The sequence below is a fragment of the Protopterus annectens genome, chromosome 8.part0, assembly GCF_019279795.1.
Source record: "Protopterus annectens isolate FY-2018-M chromosome 8.part0, PAN1.0, whole genome shotgun sequence".
Taxonomy (NCBI): domain Eukaryota; kingdom Metazoa; phylum Chordata; order Ceratodontiformes; family Protopteridae; genus Protopterus; species Protopterus annectens.
In genome coordinates this window covers 621,700,531-621,727,876 of record NC_056741.1, presented here as the reverse complement: position 1 = coordinate 621,727,876, position 27,346 = coordinate 621,700,531, and the positions used below count along the sequence as shown (strand labels likewise).

At 42.7% G+C, this 27,346-nt stretch overlaps 1 protein-coding gene across 1 annotated transcript in view; it reads left to right on the top strand.

Annotated features, from left to right (window-relative positions):
* Positions 1-27,346, top strand: part of LOC122808326 (plexin-B3-like) — a 2,760,797-nt gene that overhangs the window by 1,708,457 nt on the left and 1,024,994 nt on the right. The window contains exon 22 of the mRNA XM_044079291.1: positions 2,537-2,603. Coding sequence (XP_043935226.1) covers positions 2,537-2,603 — 67 coding nt within the window. The remainder of the gene's footprint in view (positions 1-2,536; positions 2,604-27,346) is intronic.

Genomic DNA, 27,346 nt, shown 5'->3' with positions numbered 1-27,346 from the left:
TACTCAAGAAGCATGTGTCCTCTCAGTTATCATCTGTTGCTGTGGAACACCTTTCTATTTTCTTTGTAGTACTTTCTAATGTAGTCCAGTCCTTTCAGTGTCTCTGTTATAGCAAACTGTGTTTTCTGTGCGTCTGTCCTCTAACTTGACTATTTTTAAAAACAATTCTTATTGAGAAACCTCGTGCTCTCCACATCTTTCCAACCTTTCATGTTGTCTGTCATTTTATCAGCTCATCTGAATGGCAGCTTAAAACAACTTCCATTTTCCAGCATTTTGACTCTGTGCCTTCCTCCAGTGTCCCACTTATTTTGAACACATCTGAGTATGTCTGATTTGTTTTCCTTTTGAGTTACTAGAAACCATCTCCTGTACTAAAGCTGAAATTTGAACTTTTCTTTTTGGTAAACCCAGAGGTTTTTCTTTTCTGGTAGATTTTACCTTTTTCCAAATGCCATTGTTGCTGGCATCTAGTCAGTGTAATTACTATTCAGTAACCAGTTTTTGCCAGATTGCTTTAAAAGCCAGTAAACATTTTCAGTTTTCAAACTGGGATGATTAATTTTCCTCAATCAGCAGCCATCTTCCTTTCTACCCTTGAACATTCTTGTGTATATGGTTACTAAAACTTGAGCATTTTCTTATTTTCCCAACTTGTACTATTTTTAAATCATGCTGTGTAAGCCTTTACACCACCCGCATTATCTTGACAGTGTGATGTTAAGCATGCTCATGTTACAGTGTAGATTCTTGCATCTGCAAATGCTTAGTGTTCAGCTAAAGTGCCAAGTGTTCCTTGGCAGGCTTATGTCCTTTATATAGACCCTAGTAGAGGAGCTGCACTTCCACGTGTCCTCTTTGAGGGTACTGCTGTGGTAGGACTCGGCCATCTGCATTTCCCCCTGTTCTTTGGTAGAGGAGGGCACAACATCTCTCACTCATCAGTTCTTGCTAGCTTCTGTACTGCCTGTGTATCTGTATGAATTAGTCATTTGTGGCATGGGCAGAGCTATGGAGCTAGCTTCTTATGTTCATTGTATTTTGCCTTTTGACTACATTATAACTGCAGAGAATTGTTTTGCTGTAAACTGTGTTCTCTCAAGTATATTCTGGGATAGTGTATGGGACCTTGTTAATTGTTTTGTATCTGTTGTTTCATGCATATGTTCTGCTTTGTACTTATCTATGTAGTGAACATTGCTGTTCTGTCTTCCTTTGAGTGGGACCTATGATAAAGGGTTTCACAAGTGTCACTGTTTTCTTTTGCATTTGACCCAGAATGCAGCTGTAAAGGGTATACAAAGATAAACACACTTGACTAGTAAATTAATGAATCATTATATAAATGAAAAGAGGTTATATTGATCTGGTGTGAAGAAGTTCAGTTACTTTGTTAAAGGCTTCCAGTCAGAAGTTGGAAACTCTAAACTTTTAGTCCTGGTTATTACCCCAAATAAAGTGCAGTTTCATTAAATGCAGTAAAGACTGAAAGTGGTCCCCCATGCACATCTCCTCTGTCATAGCAGCTGAGCCTTCCAAGCTGCACTTCTTGTATGTACTTGACTTGAGAGACCATTGTACTTTGAGTGGGTGGGATACTCTCTGGTATGGCAGCCTCAGACCTGGTGTATGTTCCCATATATTCACACTTGAAGTTCTACTTTGGTTGTGGTCCAGAATTTCACCTGGGATCCTGATTTCAAAAAGAACCATGCATATATTCATTGTTTTTTTTTTTTGGCATGGGATGCTTACACGTTTTCTAAATCAGTATCCAAAAGCACATTCATGACATGGTTGATAAACTGTACATGTTCTTATTATTAGAATGAGGAATAAACTTCACCTGGAGGCTTACAGCCATTCACTCAAAAATAATCGTACAATCCAGTGATGTGGCAAAGAAAGTTGCACTGATGGTAGTTTGCAGCACAGAAAATGTGCTCAGTTTTATAATATGCTTTTGAATATGTAGTCTAATTCTGATGCCATATCTGTCTATTGGATGTTTTGGAGCTAGTCCTTTAAACTCCTGTAGTATTTCCACGTTCTGTGAAAGTCATTAATAGAAATATTCTTGTACGCTGAAGAGTTTTTCAATGATATAAAAACTTTTTGCATTTCTAGATCTGGATGCTTTAGTAGACAATGGATACAAAGTTGAGGTCTACATCCAGTACAATTCAGGGTACCCTTTTTCACCTGCTCTGATAAATAGCTAGTAGGGGCGAGATGCATCTTTATAATGAGACGGTGTTGGCATTCTAAGGGTTACAATACTCTGTGCCACTATGTTCATTCATGTAACTGTTGTGGATACCTAGCAGCTACGTGATGTGATTGCATGTGTAAGAGATGCAGAAACACTTCATCACAAAATAATCACTGCAAGTGAATAATCATTGTGATTATATAATGTTACAAGAAAGAGGGATGGAACCTAATTATGTAATGTTACCAAAAAGAGGGAGGGAGAGTCTTAAACATGAGAAGGAAGTAATGTATATTGATCACTATTTTTGTATTTCTTCTTTAGAACTGAAACAGTAGTGGAGAAGCTGTTAACAAACTGGATGTCTATCTGCTTATATTCTTTCATCAGGGTAAGTGAGGAAAACTTTATATCCTGCTAAAAAATTATTTCCTTGATTTTGAAGAGTTTTTCCCTCCCTTCACTCACTACCCTTGGTGCTGTCAATGCTCAAGTCAAATCCTTACGAGGTGACACTTTCTGTTCAAGGATTGACAGCCTTTTGTACAGAGTTCCACAGATTGCAACTTTGTCTCTTGCAAAAGTGTTCCTGCAAGGTAGACAAACTACAGGGTGGTGGTAGTGATGGTGGTGGTACTTGAGTATGCAGATTATTTAAAAAAACACTGACTATTATTAAAAAGATATAGAATAACTGATCAGATGCTGTCCTCTGCAGCTCCCCTGTGGAGTGCCAAGAAGAATATGCTTGGTTGCCATGGTTCTGCAGTGGTGCCAAGGTAGAACTTTTAACTATTCCTGTGCAAAACAATTCACAGTTGTCTGGTCAAGGGGGTACTCTAACCGCCATTCCATGTAAAAATATAAAATGACATGTTTTGATATGCACATCAAATCTGTTCAGTGTTTTTCAGCTGTGTATGTGTGTGTGCGCGCGCGTGTGTATGTGGTGGCAAGTTTGTAGTAGTAAAGGGTTATTTGCAAGTGAGGAAGATTAAGATGGGATGTATTTATATTCCATCTAAAGTTGCAGTTATGGAGCTTAGGAAAGTTATGGGTGAAATAATAAGCTTTCATCAGGGAATATTACTTATGCTTATAGACTGGAACCTGATTTGCATTAGTGAGGATATACCAGTGAGGCCTAGAAGACAAAGTGCAACAAAAGAGGGTATATACCTGAAGTATATGGAAATATTTGATTAGGAAGATGTAAATTCAGTAGCAGGAACTTGAACAGAGTTTACCTATTCCCTAAGATGACAACGGGGCTAGACTGGAGGGAAGTTATATATCACAGGGGCTAGACTGGAGGGAAGTTATATATCACAGGACCTTATGTATTTAATTGAAAGCTTTCAGATTCTTCTAGTAACTATGCCATATCCTCCACCAATCAAAAACATTAAGATAAAGCTACAGAATAATGCCACAGAAATGAGACATTGGCACTTTCCTAGTTATCTGTTAATAAGATAGGACTTTAAAGAGTGGATTATGGAAATTATTCAGTAGTTGTTAAGGAAGATAGGAATTTCTTAAAAGGGGATAGCTAGTGAGGAGGATAAAATGAAAATGTATTTAAAAAATGGTAATAAGAGGAGGGATGGGAAAGAAGTAAGGGGTTGACAAAAGATAAAGTATTGTAGAAGGAGAATTTCACAGAACGAGAGGAGGAGGTGCAACTGCAGTGTGCTGAAGAGAAATCTAAGGAGTGTTTTAGTAATATGCGTAAGTTTACAAAGGTTACTGTTGAGAAAGTATTTTTTGATAACTCTTGTGTACAGAAGCTTAGCAGAATGACTGTTAATCTTGTTCTCACTTGTCTCTCTCTCTCTTTTTTTTTTTTTAATTCAACATTTAAGTTGGTATCGTCTCGACACTAGAAACTTGTGGGACCGGTCACCACAGGCATCAATCTTCTAGCAGCAACTTAACATTGCCAGCTCAAACCCCTCCCTTCACCCCATAATGTGCTACTGATTGTTGACTGTTTAGATGTTGTTGCTGCATTTGGCATCAATGACATCTTGCAGTCAGCTTGTAGTCAGCAGGAGCATTAGAAGATGTCCTTCATGGATGCATCTGCAGTCATAACAAATGGGTTGTCCTGTCGTCAGGCAGCCCTTCGGTCGGCCGGATTCCAAAGTCTGGGTCCGGCTTCGGCTGATGTCGCACTTCACCCAACGTTATCTCTGCTGGTCTTCGGGTATAAAGGCATCAGCCGACGCCATTTTCCTCAGTCTTTCTTGCCGCGTGGCGCCCGAAGCAGAAGCTGTTCGCAAGTGCCGGTCGGTCAGATCCAGAGATTACTACTACCGAATACTACTTCGAAGACTTCTAAAAAGCTAAGTACCCCGTTGGGGACTCTTTCTTGCCTCAGCCGATGTCAGAAAAAGTCAATAACTGTTTAACTTGTGGGAAACAAATACCTCATAAAGATTTCCACTCTTACTGTCTGCCTTGCTTAGGCCCAGACCACGACGTAGCAGCCTGTTCGGCCTGTGCTTCCTTCAACCGACGAACGCTTAGGCGTCGGTCGGAGTTTGCTGAACAGTTTTTCTGCTCAGATTTTGCGTACATTATGCCGTCGGATCCTCCGACTACCCAAATTGTTAAAAAACTCAAAGAAAAAGACCGACACTCGCGGTCTGCGGTTTCGGCCGAAACCACGGTTAAGCAAGCCGCGAGTGTCTCGGTTTTGGCCGAAACCGAGAAAACTGATCAATATTCAGCCGAATCCATGACTACTACTGAGGCTCCTGCTACTTTACCTGAATCGGCCTCAGAAATTTTACCTACAACTGTGGTTCCTAGTGATTTATCAGACACCATCCCTTTGGATGTCTCTACCCCAGCACGTGGTGCTGCTAGGCCTCCTGCAGCCATGTCTATTGAGGCCTTTGCCAGGGCTAAAGCAGCCAAATCTGCTAAATCTCAGTGCCTGTTAAACCCCCCCCCCACACAGGCCCACTTCTAGTTCACAAATGCTTACTCTGGCAGAAGATTTAATATCCTTAATTAGGGGATCCCAATCTCACCCAGACAGGGCCTCTCAGCCCCCAGAAAAGAGACCTAGAGCAGAGCCCCCCGAGCCAGTGTCCTCTGATGATTCTGCGGATGACTCAGACATTACAGACCAGCCAGAGGCTCCTTTTTCCACTTATGAAGATTCCGATGCTGAAGAATCCATTCCAGCTGCCTCTCCTCCAGAGGAATTTTCCTTTGGGGAAACCTTACATGCCATGAGAGAACAATTCCAATGGCAGGGACAAGATTTCTCAGATTCAAGAAAAGGCTTAGGACTTTTCTGCACTTACCACAACATAGGCCCTTAGCTATACCTCCTGTTCTGCCTGTTGTGGACGATGCATTTAATGATGTCTGCACTGCACCTGATTCTTTACCTCCAGCCCCTGCCAAACCAGATAGATTTTACAGGGTGCCAGACACTCATCACCACCTATACAAGGCCCCACTTGCAGACCCCGAAACTATATCCCAGGGGCCTAAGGCAGTAGCCTCGACCACAGCAAAAACCCTATTCCCTCTGAAAGGGAATCCAGGTCCTTAGAGAGATGGGGGAAGAAAGTTTACACCTCTGCTACTCTCTCAGCTAGAGCTTTAAACTGTCAGTTTCACATGATCCAATACCAAGAGTTTATGCTTGATCAGTTAACTAAAAAACTGTCCTCTGATGAATCTTTAGATAAGAAATATGTATTAGAAATGGTGAATAACATCCAGCAGGTTAGTAACCATTCTTTAAAATGTGGCTATGATGCACTGGAGGCTTCATTTAGATCAGCCATGACTGGCACAGTGATAAGAAGGCACGCATGGTTGAAAGAACAGGTCTTACCGGATCATGTTAAAGCAAAGCTATTAGATGCTCCTATGGATAAGGCCAGTCTATTTGGGGAACCTGCCCAGCAGGTAATGAAGAAAATGGAAGAAAAGGCAAAATCTGTACAAACAGTTAAAGATTTCTTACAGGTTCAGCCCCCAAGGTTTAGCAGGAACTGGCCTGCCAAAAATTGGTCCTTTCCTGACTCCACAAGATCCCAAAGGGGCAGGAATAGACGCTCTAGAGGCAGAAACCAATCCAGAGGAGGTGCCTACAGAGGACGACAGTGGCAAGGCAATAACCGAGGCACAGACACAACCACTGCCACTGCAACAGGACAATCACAGTGACTTGGCTCTGACTCCGCCTACCAGGGAGCAAATAGCAGCACCATTAGGCGGAAAGTTAGCCTTATTTTCGAAAAATTGGCACTATATCACAAAAGACAAGTGGATTTTGCAAACCATAGACCAAGGCTACCGGTTCCACTTCCACACCTTACCAGTAAAAAGAGGAATGCCAAACCTGCCTCCAAATCAAAAAATAGAAGCTCTGCAGCAGATAGCGGAATTAACCAAGATGAGAGCTGTGGAAAGAGTACCAATAGCAGAACAGGGCAAAGGATTCTACTCCAGACTCTTCCTAGTGCCAAGAAAAGAGAAAAGCTGGAGACCTATTCTCAACCTGTCCATCTTAAACACATACATCATTGTCCCAAAATTCAAAATGCTGACCCTACAGCAACTTCTTCCCATGCTGGGCAAGGAGTGTTGGCTGGTAACTCTAGATCTCAAGGAGGCATACCTGCACGTCCCCATTCGACCAAATTGCAGAAGATACCTCAGATTTCTTGCAGGATCAGAGCATTATCAATTCTCAGCACTGCCCTTTGGCTTATCTACTGCGCCCAGAGTATTCACAAAATGCCTGGCATCAGTAATCGCTCACTGCAGAGTACAGGGAATCCAAATTTATCCATACCTGGACGACTGCCTGTTAGAAGTGGACAACAAAAGCAAGCTGACAACAGATTTACAAAGGGTCATTTACTTGCTACAAGCCCTGGGATACACAGTCAATTTACAAAAGTCAAGGCTGATACCATCCCAAACAAGAACATTCTTGGGCGCGGAATTGGACACAGTAAAACAAATGGCATTCCTAACTGCAGAAAAACAAAAAGAGCTCCCTCTTTACTTCTTGGCATTAACAAAGCAGAACAAACTAACAGCAAGAAAAATTCTGCAGGTCTTGGGCTTCATGGCATCATGTATAATCTTGGTCCCACATGCCAGACTACATATGAGAAAGCTACAGTGGTACCTAAAGAATTTATGGTCTCAACACAGGCACAGCTTAGAAACAGAAATACCACTAATCCCATGCCTAAAACAGGAGTTCCTATGGTGGGCTCAAACATGCCAGTCAAACCCAGGCTTACCCTTCCACAACTTTCGAGCAAGCCAAACCATCACAACGGACGCCTCAGACCTAGGATGGGGGGCGCACATGCTGGACAAATGCGTACAAGGATTGTGGACTCAGGACCAGCTGCACCTGCACATAAACCAAAAAGAAATGCTGGCAGTAAAACTGGCAATCCAAAAATTCAGACCATTCCTCAAAGAAGGCCATTTGATGATAAGGACAGACAACACCACAGTCATGTGGTACATCAACAAACAGGGAGGCACTCATTCATACCCCCTATGCAGAATGACTTTGGACCTTTGGAATCTGGCTCTCAGCTACAACATCCAGTTACAGGCAATATTTGTACTGGGAAAAGAGAACACCCTAGCAGACATTTTAAGCAGAACCACCTCGGATGCTCACGAATGGATGCTACACCCGGACATCTTCAAAGCCATCACAAAGAAATGGGGAATACCACAAATAGATCTATTCGCTTCCCCACTCAATCACCAGCTCAAAAAATTCTGCACAAGGACATTCCACCCACTTGCATGGAAGGTGGACTCTCTATCCTTCAGCTGGAAAGGCCTGACAGCATATGCATTTCCACCTCTTCCCTTGATGCACAAGGTACTACTGAAAATCAAAGAGGAACGTCCAAGGATAATCCTGATAGCTCCGAACTGGCCAAGACAACACTGGTACCCATTGCTGATGAGCATGTCTCGGGAGAAAATGTGGTCAATACCCCTGATGCCTTTGATGTTAACTCAGAACAACTACAACATCATGCATCCAAACCTAAAAACCTTGCAACTGACTGCCTGGAACATCACATAGCAGCAACTAACCCAGACCTTTCCCAAAGGGTTAAAGACATTATCCTTGAAGCCCGCAGACCTTCAACAAGAAGGAACTATGCAGGAAAATGGAAAAGGTTTGTCATTTGGAGTACTGAAAGAGGAAAAGATGTGTCGAACATAGATATTGCTAACATTCTGGAGTACTTGGCAGAGCTTCTACATACAGGCCTGTCCTATTCCTCCATCAAGATACATGCATCAGCTATTTCAGCAGAATACAGCTTTGATCCACCTGTCTTCTCACATCCTCTACTCAGGCAGTTCCTCAGAGGGATCAAGAATGTAAAACCTCCTAGGAAACCACCATTACCAGCATGGGACTTGAACTTTGTCCTAGAAAAGTTGACACTCCCTCCGTTTGAACCAGCAGCAACAGCAGATCTACAACACCTGTCATGGAAAACTGCTTTCCTACTGGCTATTACCTCAGCAAGGAGGGTTTCGGAACTACAGGCCTTAATGGCAGTGCAACCCTTCCTAATCTTCCATCAAGATAGGGTGTCCATGAGAACTAATCCTACATTTATGCCTAAGGTGGTATCCAGAGTTTCTTTAAACCAAGCAATCCACCTACCTACCTTCTTTCCCAATCCACAAAACAGAGGGGAAAGAATGCTGCATACCTTGGATGTACATAGACAGTTACGCTACTACCTGGACAGAACCAAAAGTAACAGAAAAACTGACCAGCTTTTTGTAGCCTATGCAACAGGAAGGGAAGGAAAAGCATTTTCCAAACAGACAATCTCCAAATGGATAGGAAATTGCATAAGATTCTGTTACTCCTACCATGGAAAACCAGTTCCACAGAACATAAGACCTCATTCTACAAGGGCTACAGCCACTACCACAGCTTTCTTACGAGGAGTGGCAACCAAGGACATTATTGAGGCGGCTACTTGGACCTCCGTGCATACATTTGCCAAGCATTATAATTTACCTCTATACTCTAGATCCCGAGCAGGGTTTGCCACTGCTGTACTGCAAGGGATCCTAACTACACCATAATTTTTATTACTCCTCCCCTAGTTTGGCTATGGTATTCTACCCATTTGTTATGACTGCAGATGCATCCATGAAGGACATAGTACAGTTTTGTACCTACCATAAATGTAGATGTCCGAACTGGATAGCATCTGCAGTCAGGATTACCCTCCCTCCTTCCCCTCTGTGGTACTCCTAGGGTATTTACCCTCCTAATAGCTAGCTGGGGGGGGGGGTCTCTTATGGTGTATTTGTTTGTATATATGTACATACATGCTTATTTTTTGTGTTTGCCTTCTACCTTTTTGGAAACATTGGCATTTATCCAAAATTTAGCCTTCCACGAGGGCAACTGGCATCTGGGGCAAGAAACACTGAGGAAAATGGCGTCGGCTGATGCCTTTATACCCGAAGACCAGCAGAGATGACGTCGGGTGAAGTGCGACATCAGCCGAAGCCGGACACAGACTTTGGAATCCGGCTGACCGAAGGGCTGCCTGACGACAGGACAACCCATTTGTTATGACTGCAGATGCTATCCAGTTTGGACATCTACATTTATGGTAGGTACAAAACTGTACTTTTCTTTACTTATCGGGAGAGCAGATAAGTGATTTTTCTATGTGCCTTGATGAAAAACCATGCAGAGTCACACATTCAGCACTGTTGAGTGGCCATTGGCTTGGTTTATGGTATAGTGCTTCATACCATTTATTTGGTGTGAAGTAGTCTGTATATAATTACCTTTGGAAGTTGATTGGTGTTTCTGGTGTGTATCTTTATGGTAGGTTAAGTGTCTGTGTTTAAAATGTTCAGTGTGTGGACACAAGATCCTGCTATAAGATTGGCATAAACTCTGTGTGGTGTGCATTTTGATTGGGCATCTTGATGCTGACTGCTCCATTTACAAAAACATCAGGACATTGTTAGAAGAGAAGTAAAAGGATTCGAACAAAGGACAGGAGAAAGACTGGCCACAAAAAATTGAGAAAAAACAAAAATAGCTTGAAGAGACAGGACCTGCTGTATTGGAGAAATTTTCCCCATGCCAAGGTACTAAGGATGTCTGTTTCTCCCCTACTCTGGCCAGGTCCCTGTCTGGTTTGCACTCCATCGTGTCCCTCCTCACTACCCCATCAAGATTTTTTCAGGGCCAACTGATTTTGCCCAGAGTTGGAGAGTGGGAACTTTCACATGTCTTTAGTCACCAAGAAACAGCTTAAGCAGAAAAAAAAGACCATGATCAGCAAAATCCTTCCACTTCCCATGGTCATTTAGAAGTCCTACTCAACTTGATTGGGGCAAAATAATGTCAGTATTCATAAAGGCTCAACTATAGTATGGTTTGTTCTGTGCCTCCTGCTTCCAAGGACTTCAGAGAAGAAATTCCACTTTGGATTGTTTTTTTTCCCCTGGGACAAGTTTTGATACCATGTACATAGAAATTGACCAAGGAATCTCTGCTGATATGTTTGGCTCTGCAGCATTCCCTTTTTTTTTACATTGAAGTCGTCACCATTGATGGATTGATATGCCCCAGTACCATCAGCACTGATCCCAACTAGACCTGAAGGAGTTGTGCTTATGGTCACTCTCCATTGGTGCCATACCTTTCTGGACCCTTGTTGATCTTTGCCTTGACAGTAATCAGCCCCTTGACTCCAAAGCTTACCTTTGTTGTGTCTGCACCAGAGTCGTTGCTAGCTGTCAGTGCTGAAGTTGCTCTTCCTTTGACATTGGGGCCTGTACATTTGAAGTTGATGACTTTTGTTGTGATTGTGACAGTAGAGTTGTCTATGTGTTGTAGGAACCAGATCAGTAAGAGCAGGCACGTACACATCCAATTCCACCCATAAATGCCATGGAAGTTAAACCCTTCCTTTACAACTGTGCCATTCATATTCCCCAGGTCTGAGCATCCTTTTTCTGGCAAGAATTCAACAAGGTTTCTCCTCCCACCTTCACAGAATGAGAATGTGTAAATTGAAGCATTTAGAATCCCCCTCTGAATATTTGTCCCTCAGTCATGAGTACTGGAGCGCTTTCTCCACAGTCCCTTCTAGAGGACACCACATTTGGTGTGGTTTTGAAAGTCATGCGGCAGAATGGATCTTGGCTATTAAACCCCACTTCTTCCAAAGAAGACACCTTATTTGAGCATACAGGTCTACAGCAATTTGAGTGGTGCTCCACCTAAAAAAGTAATCAACATGGCCTGTGTAAAAGCCTAGAAAGACCCTGTTGTCACAGAATGTATTCCCCACAAGCCAGACAGAATGCTGCAACACCCCAAGGATAGACCCAGCTGGACAAATGACCTTTTGTGGATGCCAGCTGGAACAAATGACCTTTTGTAGATGCCATCAAAGTCCCAGAGGCCACCAGGAAAGAAGTCCTGGAGGATGTTTAAAACATTTGTCTTACTAACTAAAATTCATCTTAATAAAAGAAATCATTATTGACTTCAGAAATGGCTCTGCCATGCACCTGCTCCTCAAGATCAATGGTGAAGAAGTGGAGAGAGTCCACACTACAAAGTTCCTGGGGGTACATATATCAGAGGATCTCTCTCGGAGTACAAACACAGGCCAGCTTATTAAAAAGTCTACCAGCGACTATACTGCTAAGAAGGCTGAGAAAAGCAAAGCTCTTTATAAATGCTCTAATTACCTTCCATAGAGGAGCCATCAAGAGTATTATCACCAGAGGGATGCGGAGTATCCGCTGCAGGACCTCCAGGTTCATGAACAGTTTTTATCCATCTGCAATAAGACTCATTAATGCAGACATAAATATGAATGTATCAAAACTGTAATAGATTGTTACACTCTCATTCTTTTTCTTTTTTTTCCATACAGTAATTCTGTTTATTTATTGCATACTAAAATTAGTATATTTTCATTTAAGTGCAATTCCAGTCACTTCCTTGTGTAATATCACCCACTTTCACCTCTGTGTATAGGGTATTTTTCTTTTCATGTGTTAATTATCTAGTAGTCAGTGTTGTCCAATGTAATAAATAGTGTGCAAGCATTGCAATAGCTACTTAGATATTTAGTTTTGTACTATAGTTGTTTATTCTTTAATATCCATCATGTCTGTCTTTGTGTTTTTCTCCTTTAAAAGAGCTGACACTCAAAATTTCATTTAGTAACACTTGTGTTTCCTAAATGGCAATGAAGTTTCTTTGAATCTTAACAAAGAATCCTAGATAATGTGTAGTGTAAGGAGGAATGTCTGTGCCTCAAGTATGTTTTCCACTTGAGTGTTGACTTGGCTTCAGAAATGTCAGAAAATGTGTTTGAAACTCAGCTGCCCAGTGGCAATATTTGCAAGCAACTTGGAGACCCAAATGTCCTTCAGTTCCATTACTTCATTATTCGATGAGGCTAATTTGTAATGTAGTAGATGGAGCAGGATAGGTCAGCGGGATTAAGCATAGCATAATGGTTTTGGGTCTCCCTCCACTTAAAGAAATTTGTGGATCACACTAAGGCATCTTTTGTCAACTCCCCATATGACAGCTCTTCTCTCTTTTGGACAGAAGATCAAAGATAAGCTGCAATAGTGCAAGGAGGAGGACCAAATGCCAACAGATGCGGAAGTTAATTTTGTTCAAGTACCTTTATTAAGTTATCACTTAAGGCACTGGCAAACAAGTATTAACAGAAAAGAAAACAAACTATACTAACTTTTTTTCCATTTACATAATTATATATCACATCTTTTTTTCTTTGTCACTATCATTAGTCTAACATTAAATAAATTGTTGAATTCATGCCTCCATATAAACCTCACTCCTCCTGCTCCTGAACAGTGTTCTGCATGTAGAGTTCTCACAATTTCCTTTTACTTCTGTGTAATTTTCTCTTTCTAATTTCTAAAGATCCCTCTTCCAATTCTTTTAGCGTTTACAGTATTCAGTGCAATTACAGTTCAAATACAGTTGGGTTAGACTTTGTTTTCATTTTCTAGTAATTGCATTTTTGGCAGCCAACAGAACTTAAGGTCTTGCTATGTTTAGGCATTTCCGATCCTGTGTCCCAGCTCTAAAAATGATTTCCTTAGTTGCATCCATTTGCTGAACCATGTACTCTGTGGGGAATTTTTAAAATCTGTCATCTCATTACACACTCAAAACATATGTTCCTAGTTAGCTCTTTCTTCCCCATCATACCTCCAACATTTGCCATCTACCTGATGAAAAAAATGTTGATGCCTGCTTGGGATATAAATATACCTATGGAAGCAATTCCAAAGATCCTAAACCTTCTGGACTTTGTTGTGTACTTGGGAGCAGTACATATATCCTCCCATTGTTCTCTTGTAAATTGCTTTTCTGGCTGAGATTACATTTTCAGCCCCACAGAGGGTTTTTCAGAAGGACAAAAAAGGGTCCAAAACCTTTGGTTCAGGAAATCCTAGTAGCCCCAGAACTAGCAGCTCTTTGATAGGAATTCAAGGTATAGAGGGAATGACTATGATGGCCACAATCTGAGAGGTAGCAGTGGTCCACATCAGCCAGGGTCCAGCAGATCATTGTCTGGGCTCAGGCAGTACTAGCCTTGAATCATTGCCTGACTTGTCCCACTGTAGAGACAAGCTTGGAATGTCTTGCCCTCTACCCTTTTGTATGACTGCGTATCATACAAGACAATTGGTTCAGGGAAATTATATCCAAAGGCTACTCAGTACCATTTTTGAGAAAGCACCATCTCTCCATTAGTGCCACCACCACCACCATCAAAGGGGGGAGGTGGTAGAACAAGTAGTACAAAATCTTCTTTAAAAGAGAGCCTTCCAGAAGGTCCTGCCAAGATGACAGGTGGACCTGATTTTATGCCAGATTATTCTTGGTGCCCAAAAAGATGCAGAACCTCATCCATAGCAGACCTCCATCATCTTAGCTGCTATTTGAAGGACGAGCCATTCCAGATGGTTACTGAGTAATCCAGCCTGAAAGGTTCTCAGAAAGGAGACTGCATGTTCTCTTTGGATGTTCATGATGCTTATCTTCACATCATTATGGCCAAAGCCTCCAGAAGATTCATGTACTTCCAAGAGGGAACCAGTAGCTCAGAGTATTATCGTGTGGTCTAACCACAGCCCCTTGCATTTTCACCAGATGCATGGCTCTATTCTTATCCCACATGTGGCCATTTCAATACCTGACCAATTGACACATTACTGCCTTTACAAAGAAACACTCATTATACAAGCAGTTATGATTATCCCTGGAGACTTCTGTAAACCACTCATCTCTTGCAACACTACTTTTAAAAAAGTAACTTAAAGTTTACCTTAATTCTCACTGGCTATGCCCGTGCACTAACCCAGACTAATAATCCCCTCCTGTTATGTTCACTGCTTACTTATCTCACTACTGCTGCTTTCTGTCTACCTCCTCCACGAACCTCAGAAAATATGATCTGTAAGCTACATAAGTCTGTCTTGATTTAGTCTTTCTAGGGAACCTCTACAGAGTATGAACTTGCTTAGCAAGCTATCAACTGTATAGACACATCCCTACCAAAAATGTTCTTGTTTCTGTCTTTTTTAATATGTTAGCTATATGAGTACAATGCTGTTATGTAAAATTTACATTTCCGGTCTTAATATTGTATTGTACTTATGTTGCTATTACCTCTTTAGTGGAGCTCATCGCCCCAGGCCTCTACTGAAAATGGACATATATCCAGTTAGACTAGCCTGGTCAACAAATGTAAAATAAATAAATAAATCCCATCTGGAACCTTCTCAGTTTCTCATGTGTATAGGCTTTTAATCGGAGACTGTGATACAGCCTCCAGAAAGAAGACCTGATATTGTCCAAGCAACCGGGGCTCTCTTAAGCAGCCCATATCCCGATGCCACAACAGTTTTAAGAGTATTGGGTCTTATGACAACTTCCATCCAAAGAGCTTCCCATGCTATAGTGGACATGAGGATATTGCAGTGGATATTGGGAATGCATGGGACCAAGTCAGACTCTTTGACATAGACCATCAGATTATCCACCACAGCCTGCAAAAAGCACCTATCCAGTGGACAGAACTCCACAACCTCTACTCCGATACTCCTTTTTTGTAGCGAATGCCCATAGCTACGCTAGCAATGGAATCTTTCTCATGGGGGGGCACTTTATAAATGGGACAATCCAAGGAATGTAAAACACACACAAGGCCAAGATTAACCATCACTGTCTTGGAAATGAGAGTGATCTTCGTAATGTTGCAGGCCTTTCAAAAGATGGTATCTCTGATGGTGTAATATCCATCCAGTCAGACAACACTGCAGTAGTATGGTATATCAAATAAAAAGGGAAGAATTTGTTCTTAGTTTATTTGTTGAAATGCTATGAGAGTATGGGAATGGGCAGTAGTTGCGCATCACTTTCTCGTAGTAATGCACATCCCAGGGGCATACAGTATAATTGTAAACAGGTTGAGCGGACAGATATTGCTCTCCCATGAATGGTCTCAAATTGAATCAATAGCTCACAAGATTTTCACCAGATGGGGAGTTCCATGTTGCAGTGTCTGTTGCATTTAGTTTTGGATGGTGTAGCCAAGTATTTTCTTCATTGCATCACTTTTTGAATATTCAGATAAGGGACATTCTCCTGTGATTGGCCCCCAGGGCTCCTCTGTGCCCTCTCTTCCCTTCCATTCTCCTGATTTCCAGATTTCTGTAGAAGGCCAAAATGTGCAAAACCAAGCTCATTCTCATAGCCCTGTTCTGGCCTTTTCAGGTTTCATTTCCTCTGGTATGTCATCTGTTCGGAAGACTACTCGTTCTCATACATCATCATCCACAGTTGTTGCTCCTTCCATCTGGCCAGCCTCATCAGTCCCTCTGGTGAACCACATCATTTTTCCAAGTTACAGTAATGCAACATTCCCATTATAGGTGAAGGAATTAATGATGGCTGCTCAAAAAAATCATATATTAGGAAAATCTACAAAGGCAAATGGCAGAAGTTCTCATGGTAGGTAAGTATGTGTAACACACTGACCTATTTCTAGCCTGATTTCCCAGACATTTCTGTTAGATTTTTTTTTTTTCAGAAAGAGACTAGCTATTCTATCGAGGTATACTTAGCATCAATTTTGTCATTCCATGTAAGATTTAGTACATCTCCTGGCATCACATAAGATATGTAAAGCATTCTGTAAAGGCATTTTTCACTCCATACTTCCTTTATATTATCCATCGCCTGCTTAGGATTTAAATTTCATTGAAAAAACTGTGACTCCTTTTGAACCACCAAATAAAGCTGACTTAGTGTCTGCCTTGGAAAACAGCCAAAAGATTTTCAGAACCATAGGCTGGCTATGTCTTATAAATACGTCTACCTCTAAAAGGATAATGTTTGAGAGCTTACACTTCCTTCTTGCCCAAAGTAGCCAAACATACCAATTTAAATCAATCTGGTCATCTCTTGGATTCTTTCCTAGGTTTACCAACAGAGGAGAATACTGTCTGTACTGCTTCAACATACACTTACACTTAGATTCTAATGTTGACAGAACCAAAGGTCAGAAAAAGACAGCCAGTTGTTAATCTCCTTTTCCAAACAGAAGCAAGTACAAAATAAAATAAAGTTCCATTTCTTAATGGTTGTCTGTATTCATATTTGTTACTCTTCCGGTAAGTAAAACAATGTTTGCTAGATCCAAGGCAAACTCTGCCAGAGCTCAAGCTACAACATAAACATAATATGATTTGAGTCTAAGCACACTAGCTATCGAAATAGACTCATTCAAGCCAGGGGGAACTATGGCATTTAACCTTAGTTGCCAAAGCAACTCCTTATACTCAATAAGGATTATGTATTATATCTAAATGAATATTTTTTTACTGAGCCTTTAAGGGTTAATTAGGATAGGTGTTTAATTGACTTAACATTTAGGTATTTAAACTGAACTTTTTTAGATGTAACTTGGATTCTGATGAAGTTGTGTTACAAGCTTATGAAAGCGCTCAATCCGTTTGTTACTGGTTAATAAAGTGGAATTTTCCCTCTTTTTGCTGCTTTTTACAAAGGATTCATTTTTATTTGTTGGTTAGAGAGAGATAACTATGGAACCAGGACAGGGCTGTTGTGTTGAGGCCATGGGGTGATAGTTTATTTAGTAGGATTTGGTGGAAGACTGTGTCAAAGGCTTTTGTCATGTCAAGGAATATGGAGGAGGCCACTTGGCCTCTGTTTATACATGGTGTTTGTGAAAGATAGCAGGGCAGTACTGGTACTATGTTTTGGCCTAAAGCTGTGTTGTGTGGGGGAGAGGAGTTTGTGATTAAAGTGATGGGCAAGGAGTTGAGAGTGAATGCATTTTTCTAAGATTTTGGCTAGAGGGGAGAGTATGGCTGTGGGACTGTAGTTAGTTAGAGCCTTAGAGGGGCCTTCTTTGTGTAGGGGAATGATATGGGATATTTTCCATAGAATGGTATACGTATTCAGAGAGAGAACGGTTGATTAGGACTGATATGGGATAAACGATTGAGGGGGCAGCAATTTTAAGGAATTCATTAGGTAATTTCAGCTGGTAGCAGGGTTTGTGTTTGGAAAGGAGAGATTTTATGTAGTTTGTTTTGATTGGTGTGAAAGAGAAGGGGATGGGGGAGTCAGAAGAGGGAAGGAGAACAGTGAGAGGTTGATTAGTTGGATTACCAAGAAGAGATGTGATTGAGTTAATGAAGTGGGTATTAAATTATGTACCTGTTGGGTCTGAACCCTTGGTGGTGTTGGGTGGGGGTATAGCCTGGGTTGAGAAGATTGTTAATGTTTTGCCAACATTTTCTGGGGTTAAATTGTTGGGTTTGCTGATCTGACTTAATGAGCTATGTAATGTTTGACTCAAAATAATTGGGTAAATTATAAGTGATGTATAATATTTGCATTTGGGAGTGCGTCAGTATGTTTGATGTAAAATGCTTGCAACTAGGATTGTGTCAGTGTGGTTCGTTTTCATTTGTGTAAATGTAGGATTGCTTATGTCATAAGTGATGGTTTAATAAAGATGTTTTTTGTTTAAAAAAGGGGAGAAGAACTGAATAATTTATGTAATGTTGCTTAGGTTATATGATATATAGCAATATATGTGAAGTATAATGCTAATGTTAATTTGATACACTTTGATTACTTTTGTATAATTGTAAATTTTCCTTTCTCAAGTGATAATTCGATAGAGGTGTTTAAAAAATAGGGTGAAAATAAAAGAAAGGGATATATAAAGGAAGAAGAACTATTTAGAGGGAGTGAGAAAAGGTAAAGTATTGCAGGGTAGGGGAATCTCACAGAAGTGGTGCAGCTGCAAAGTGCTAAACAGAAAATAATAGATTACTTCAATAACATGCACGTGTTCAGAAAGATTGCTGTTAAGTTGTCAATCTTGCCTTCATTCTTGCTGGGATCGGCTCTGACTCGGCCACTTACTAAAGCTCGAGAGCTTATTTTACCGGCTCGAGGCAACCCTATATCTCATGATGCTAGGCGATAACTCTCCAGATCCCGTTTGCCGCTTTCGCTTGCGAGGTGCGTATTTTTACCGGCTCCTGGTAAGTCTTTAAATATATAGTGTTCAGTCACCCTTTTTAGTTAAATTTTCACCCAGTTGTTTTTCAGTAGTTAACGACTACCTTTAATTCTATTCCTGTTTATACCTTCCCTTTTTATCCCTTATATCCCTCCCCCTCCACTCTTAGGTTAGGCCTTAAGCCTGCCCCTTTCCTAATTTTTCTTAGGGATCCTGTGGAGTGTTTGGGTGTGTCAGTATCCTAATTAATATTTTTATTGTTATTTTATTGTTTTTTGAGTGTTGTGTGTGTGTGTTTTCTCTTCCTTTTGTGATCCCTTGACACTGTTATGTCGAAGGAACCAAAGGAAACCAAGGTCTCAGGCTTTAAGAAGTGTGACTCGTGCTGTCAGAAAATGTCTCTGACAGACCGTCACACTTCTTGTGTTTACTGCCTGGGACCCCTGCACCTGCAGGACTCTTGTTCTGTGTGTCATGCATTCAGTCCAAGAGTCCTGCAGGAGCGCAGGAACAAACTTATACTGAGGGGCTTGTTAAAGCCCGAGGGCTCCACGACTAAGTCTGCCTCGGGGAGGCCTTCGAAACCAGCAAAACCGTCGGCTCCGAGTACTAAGCCTTTGGCTGCTGGCTCCTTGTCTGTGCCTAGATCGGCTCCAGCTGGAGCCGATCCCTCTGACTCACAGGTTCCGGTCTCGGCACCACTCGGTGCCGATACCTCTGAGTCCATGCATTCACTGTCGGCTCCGGCTGGAGCCGGCGTGTCCTCGGCTCCTTTGTCTCCATCCATATCTAAGAAGAGGTCAAGATCCCCGTCATTGGAGTCCATCCATTCGGCTCTGAGATCTCCCCTGCTCTCGGAGCGGAGTCATCGGAGCCGATCTTCTCGGTCGTCCAGACTTTCAGATCACGACCTTGAGAGAGTGGTAAGTAGGCTGTTAAAGTCTCAGACATTGGCCCAGATGATCTGTAGCCTGTCTCATCAGACGGTAGCTATTACGACTCCACCTATTTTTCCTCCTTCGACTCTCCCTCAGAGTTCAGAGCCAGAGCTCCTCGGAGCCGTGACTGTTGTGGTGTCGGAGCCGATACCTCCCCCTTCGGCTCCTTCGTCTTCCGCTCCAATCTCCTCCTTGATGCCTTCATTGGACGGATCTGGGCGCCTGGTCTCTCTCATCGTCTCCGAGGAGGCGAGTGGCATTGGACCATTGTCCGACCCCATTCTCCCTCTCGGAGCGTCGGCGCTGGTGAGCTCGGCCCCGACATCGGCCTCGGAGCCTTCCCTGTCAGTGCTGCCTGGGGTTCCTACCTCTTCAGAGCGGGGGCCCTCTGGCCTTTCTGATAGGGGAGCCTTCGAGGTGATGAGGAGCGTACTAGCCCCAGAGCATAGTCAACGGTCAGCTCCATCAGCTCCTCCCACTACAGTGCCTGCTGATGTCTCTTCCCACTCTCTTGCTCCCGGTCCCAGAGATCCATCGCCTCAAGTTTCCCCACTGGGAATTTCTTCCTCTTCCGAGGCTTCTCCTGACCTGTCAGCAGAGCCTCCGCGTAAGAGGACATGTAAGAGGAAGCATGTGGACTCCCCAGAGTCAATTACATCTGACACTGACTTGGATGAGTCGGAGGGATCCCCAAAGTCCCCCTCTGAGGATGCATCTTTCTCAGACATCCTAGAAATCCTAAAGCAGAGGGGGAACTGGTCTTCCCTTAATCCTTCTGAGGACGAGTCGGTGTACCTGGAGGTGTTTGGTTCTCGACCCTCCACCTCCTGAGTGTGTCTGCCTTTTGACCCCCTTATGGAAGTAGTGGCTCGGAAGGTGTGGTCGGCCCCAGATTCGGTGGAACCCACCCCTCGGAGGCCATCTAAATTCATCACAGCACCAGTTGACAAACAATTCCTAACAAAAGGTATACCGGCAGATGCAATGGTGGTGGCTGCAGCCACCAAGAAGGAACTAGCTGATCCTTCAGTACCTATCCATCCTCCTAATAAGGATTCTAGGACCATGGATAAGTACGGTAAGCGGATGTTTTCTTCAGCGACCTTTGCCATGCGGTCGCTGAATTACTTGTGTCACTTCACCCGCCTTCAGAGAGATATTCTCAAAGAGTTGGGAGAAGTCTTACAGGATCCATCAGCTGCTGGGTCCCAGGATAAAATAAACTCATAGCTTGGAACCCTGAACTCGATTGTTAACTCCTCCATGCGTCTAATTTCATATGCAGCCGATGGAGCGAGTAGGGCTGCGGGCACAGGAGTGGCCTTAAGGTGTCACGCCTGGATGCGGCTGTGTAATTTCGCGGACCCTTTCAAGGCATCCTTCACAAATTCCCCTTTTGATTGGTTCAGCTTTGTTCGGACCTCAAGTGAAAGACACCTTGACCAGATGCAAACAAGATGGCAAGACTCTTTCTGCCGTAGGAGTCCGTTTCTCCACCCCTTCAAGACCGTACCCTAAGGGTCAGAAGGGGGGGGGGAATGTGGTCCCGCAAATCTCAAGGAGTCATGCCTGACGCAAGAGGTCAGTTTACCCCCAGAGGCAGAGGGGGTAACAACAACAGACGCCGCCCTAGGGGCAGAGGGGGTTTGCAGAACCAGGGTAGCAGGGAGCCTCTCTCTGACAAACCCTTCCAGCATCCCTGAGATGTTGCCCGATTGCCCACCTTCGGAGGCAGTCGGGGGAAGATTGTTGCTGTACCCAATAGCCTGGCTTTCCCTTACTCAAGACAAATGGGTACAGTCGATCATATCCGAGGGTTAGAAAATTCCCTTTATCCAAACCCCAGTTCAGCAAAAGAGAACCCTTCCAGACGTTCCACCTGGTCTAAGGGAACCAGCAGTATCAGAGATATCAAAACTGCTAGCAAAAAGAGCCATCCAGCCAGTCCCAGCAGACCAACTAGGATCCGGAATCTACTCAAGGTTCTTTTTGGTACCGAAAAAGACAGGGGACTGGAGACCAATATTAGATCTCAGCAAACTAAACAAGTTTGTAAAGAGAACAAGATTCTGGATGGTCACACTACAGTCCATTCTACCCTTTCTGGGCAAGGACAATTGGATGTGCTCCATGGACCTTCAGGATGCGTACTATCACATCAAAATTCACAGGCGCTCCAGAAGGTTTCTCCGCTTTCGGCTGGGGACAAGTCAATGCCAGTTCAGAGCCCTGCCCTTTGGTCTCGCTACAGCCCCCAGAGTGTTCACCAAATGTATGGCAGCGGTTACGGCTCACCTGAGACGGCAAGGATTCCAGGTGTTTCCATATCTAGACGACTGGCTCCTCACTGCCACCACCAGGCATCAACTTCTCCAAGCCAGAGCTTACACCATTCACATTTGCAGAGGGCTGGGAATCTCTATAAATTTCGAAATGTCTGCCTTGTCGCCTTGTCAGTCTATTACCTTTATAGGCACCAACTTGAACACCGCACAACTTTCAGCAAAGTTAACAGATCAAAGGGTCTTAGATATTCAAAACCATGTCCATGTTCTTCTTCAGAGCGACAAAATTCAGGCCAGGTATGTCCTGAAAGTATTGGGTCTTATGGTGGCTGCCATAACACTTCTTCCCCTTGCACGTTTTTACATGCGTCTTCTACAGTGGATGCTTTTCGCCCAATGGTCCTTTCAGCAACTCCCCATGCACCACAAGATCATGATAACTCCAACTTGCAAAAGTCATCTGTTCTGGTGGATATTGTCCCCTCAAGTCCATCAAGGCAGACCCTTTGTTCCTCCTCCCCCAGTCGCCACAGTGACATCGGATGCCTCCCTGATCGGGTGGGGGGGGGGCATTTTCAGGGCAGGATGGTCCATGGCAATTGGCAACCTTTCGAACGCCACCTGCACATAAATGTCCTAGAGATGAGAGCAGTGCTTTTAACGTTGCAAGCCCTCCACGACTCTCTTCCCCTAGGAACTATTGCAATCCAAACGGACAATATGTCCATAGTGTGGTATATCAACAAGCAAGGCGGAACCAAGTCCTATCCCCTGTGTCGAGAGGCACTCAGACTTTGACAATGGGCAATCTCCTCTCAGCGGTTTCTGATAGCAATGCATATCCCCGGGAAATCCAACATCATAGCGGACAGGTTGAGCAGAGCTATACTCATGCCACACGAGTGGTCTCTCAAACAATCTGTGGCGGAAGAGATTTTTCAGAAATGGGGCCTTCCTTGCGATCTTTTTGCTACACCCCAAAACATCAAATGCCCCAACTTCTTCACCCTCTTCCCCCTTCCAGGCCATCCCCTCAGAAACGCTCTAGTCCAAGATTGGCCTCGGGGACTTCTCTATGCCTTTCCACCCTTTCCTGTAATCCCACAAGTAATTCAGAAAGCAACCGCCTTGAGAGCCAAGTTGATTCTCATTGCCCCTTATTGGCATCGACAGGTATGGTTTCCGTTCCTACATCGTTATCTTTTGGTACAGCCTTAGCATCTGGACCCAGCTCCAGATCTGTTGACCCATCAGTCGGGGAAGCTGCACCAATCCCTACATTCTCTCAACCTCACTGCTTGGTTGCTCCACTTCGTCCTTAGCCAGACTTCCTATGATTTCTAATCCCGTCCGGGATATCATAGTAGCTTCCCTTAAATCTTCCACCAGAAGGATTTACACTAGTAAATAGAAACGTTTCTCCTTCTGGGCAAAGGCAAGGAATATTGATCCCTTTACTGCCCCAATTCATTCGGTCTTAGACTTCCTAGCCTAAATTTTTCATTCAGGGTCTTCTGCCTCTACAGTAAAGGTTCAGTTGGCAGCCATATCGAATTTTCATACAGATGACCACATCATCATGTCCAATAAGCTTTGCAAAGCTTTCCTTAAAGGTGTATATTTACTTAAGCCTCCGATCAAAGACCCTCCACCTCAGTGGGATCTTAATTTAGTCTTAACATCCTTGATTCTTCCCCCCCTTTGAACCTGCAGTCTCCTGTTCATTGAAATTTCTTCCTGGAAGACACTCTTCCTAGTCGCCATTACTTTTGCTAGGAGAGTATCTGAGCTTCATGCCCTCTGCATTAGTCTCCCCTACTTAATCTTCCATAAAGACAGTTTCTCTAAGGACTAATCCATCCTTCTTACCTAAGGTGGCTTCGCAGACAAATTTAAATCAATCAATTGATATCCCAGTTTTTTTCCCAAACTATTCTAATAGAGCGGAGCAAAAGCTACATTATCTAGATGTTCACCGCCAGCTCCGATACTATTTGGATAGAACCAAACAAATAAGGAAGTCTGATCAACTGTTTTTATTGTACGCAGAAAATAAGAAAGGCCTTCCTGTTTCTAAGGTAACCCTATCTAGGTGGCTGTCTTCTGTGATTACATCTATTTATCAACTCAGAGGCAGGGAATTAACTTCTAAGCCAAAAGCCCATTCAACTAGAGCACTAGCTACATCTACAGCTTTTCAAGCTAGACTACCAATAGACACTATCTGTGCGGCAGCCACATGGGCCTCTCCTCATACCTTTGTTTCGCATTACAAATTGGACATGGCCTCCAGGGACAGAGCAACATGTGGTTCCACCATTCTTAAGAGTCTGTTCCAATGAGCCACCCAGGATGAAGGTGCTCGGGACACGGTCCCATCCAGCAAGAATGAAGGCGAGATTGACAACTTAACATTGAGAAGTTATGTACCTACCATAACGTTCCATGTTAGTTGTCTTCTCTCGCCTTCTTTCTTGCGTCCCACCCACCATCCCCCTAGCCTGGACAGACCGAGAAGATCTTCCCTTCTTTGAAGAGTTCTTATATTCCCTTGTTCACCATCTAGGTGTCCTAGGATATATATAGTGTAGATAACGATCTTTGGGGGGTTTTATCCCTCTTCCTCATCCTTCCAGTTGGAGGATTTTGTTTTATTGGCCTATGCTAGGTTTTTCAGCTTCCAAACGAGATCTGGGGAGTTATCGCCTAGCATCATGGGATATAGGGTTGCCTCAAGCCGGTAAGATAAGCTCTCGAGCTTTAGTAAGTGGCCGAGTCGGAGCCGAGGATCGGCTCCAAACCCATCCAGCAAGAAAGAAGGCGAGAGAAGACAACTAACATGGAACGTTATGGTAGGTACATAACTTCTCATTTTTGATAACTCCAGAGCACAAAAACATTTAGTATAACGACTTGGGCAACAGAAAGTAGGAAGGGTTGTAGCAAAACTTTTAGGGAGCCTATAACAAGGAGGATAACAAGGGGTACTGTAGAGGTACTAGAAATATTTAGGAAATTTTATGAAATTGTATATAAAGCAGAAAAATATGGAAATCAAGAAACGGTACAAATGGAAATGTTTATTAAATTAAATATGCCAAGGTTAGGGGTAGATGAGGCTCATTTACTAACATTTAGGATAGGAGGAGATGAGATAAAAATGGTGATGTATAACCAATGTACAGGAAAGTCCCTATGAATAGCTGGTATTCCTGTGGAAGTTTGGAAGCTAGGTGGGAAAAAACAGATAAAGGTCTGGAAGATTTTGTTTAACAGTGTTATAAAAGAAGCACCAACATACTGGAAGAAAGCAGTATTGGCTGTGATACTTTAAAGATGGTAAACCTGCTGTTTTCCCCATCTTACAGATTGTTTTCTCTGTGCCACACCACTTCTTTGTGTCTCTCTCCCGTTATTAACACCCTCTCCTTCATAGTCCTGTACTATCTCCCGTTGCTCACCTATCTACCTCTATCTTTTTCCCTCCCTTAGTCTCTTCACACTATTTTCTCTCTTTTCCCCTCCCATCCTCATACTTTACCTACTCCCACAACACTATACCCCGCCCACATTATCAATCCACCCCTTTCTTGTTACCAACTACTCTCCTTCTTGGATATTTCCCGCCTAGGAACTGTATCAGTGTTCATCCCTCTGCACCCTCCCCCAAGCCCTCTAACCTACCCTATAAATATATCCCCACATCCCTGGACGCCATCTTTACTTTCCACCTACCTGCCTGGCTGCTGTGCGTCCCGAACCTGGAGCTTGACGGAAACTTAATGTAAGCTTTTAGTTCTGTACGTTGATTTAAATGTTGTAATCCTACACTTATCATTCACTACAACGACTGATATGATGTTGTGTTATCCACGTTAATGTATAAACATAGATTTGACCAGTTCATGCTATTTCAGCGTTGCGCATGGAACGCCGATGTGTAGCCAAACCAATGCTTAGTTTGTATTGTTGTTCTGAACTCAAACCAGTTGGAAGCATTGTTACTCTGTTCCTGCACTGCTAATATCTAATTACTGTTTGGTTTTCTGTATCTGTTTTCCTTAAGCTAAATCTCGCTGATGATGTTCAATTGTTGTTATAGAGTGTCTTATAACATAGACTGCAGTTTGTTATACTGTGCTAACGTTTAGTTGTTGGGCTTTAGCGCTTCCTTGATATTGAAATATGTTATGCGTACCCCAGAGTCTTTATACCTTATACTACTAGAAGGGTGGAATACATGTTATCCTGACTTTGGCACCTATTTGTTTGTCCTGTATTTATTCGAATTGGTATTGCATATTACAAGCGTTTCTGCTCGCACTAAGGTTACAATTCTCGGTCTGAAACCCTGGCCTGTGTAGCGCTAGTATTTTCTCTTGCCGTCTCTTTATTATCTCTCCATTATTTGCTACCTACAATTATGTCCTGTCCTGAACTCCATTTCTACATTTAATTGAGTAGTTCAATGTAATGCCTACTTTAAATGTGCATTTTTAAGGACCAAATTGTGCAATTTAACTGTATTCACTTTAGATGACCATTGCATACGACTAAAAGCGCGCACCTACATGTAGCCTGTTCTGCACCAGCTCTTATTTGGGGCTGTTTTTTGTGGAGTGCGACATAGTGAATCTCTACCTTTTTGCACGCTAAATAGGCCAAGGGCTGCAACGATAAACTAGTACTTCTGTAATTCGTACCTATTAGTTATCTAAGGGACTGCTTTAACTAAAACGCCTATATCAGTTTTAAAGGTATACACAATAAAACGCTCCTATTTACTCAAACTCTCATTAAGAGTCTTACCCTTCTAGTAAGGTATAGAGTTCTAATTTCCAACAATTGGAGTCAAATAATGTTTTTGTTTGCTGTTTCTTTTTGACTGTAATTATCTTATGAACCTATACTTTCTCATATTATTGTCCTTCTGTTTTAACATGTATACTTACTAGATACTTCTCTAGATAGCATCTTACTTAAAGTACAAATGTGCCTAGGACTAACCTGTTTCAGTAAAAGATTGTAAGCTTTTGTTATTTTCACTCTATTTTATTTTTTACTTCTCTCTGATTGCCTTACCATCTTCCTCTCTCTCTTTACTATTTTAGTAGTCTGAATAAGTGGACCCTGCAAATACCTATACAATCTGCCTCTACCCTCCTGGAAGACCAAATCCTTTTGTCTGCTAAGCTCCAACCCTCCTGGCATCAGTGATATCTACCAGACAGACTGTGAAAGTATGTTATTCATACATGTTTA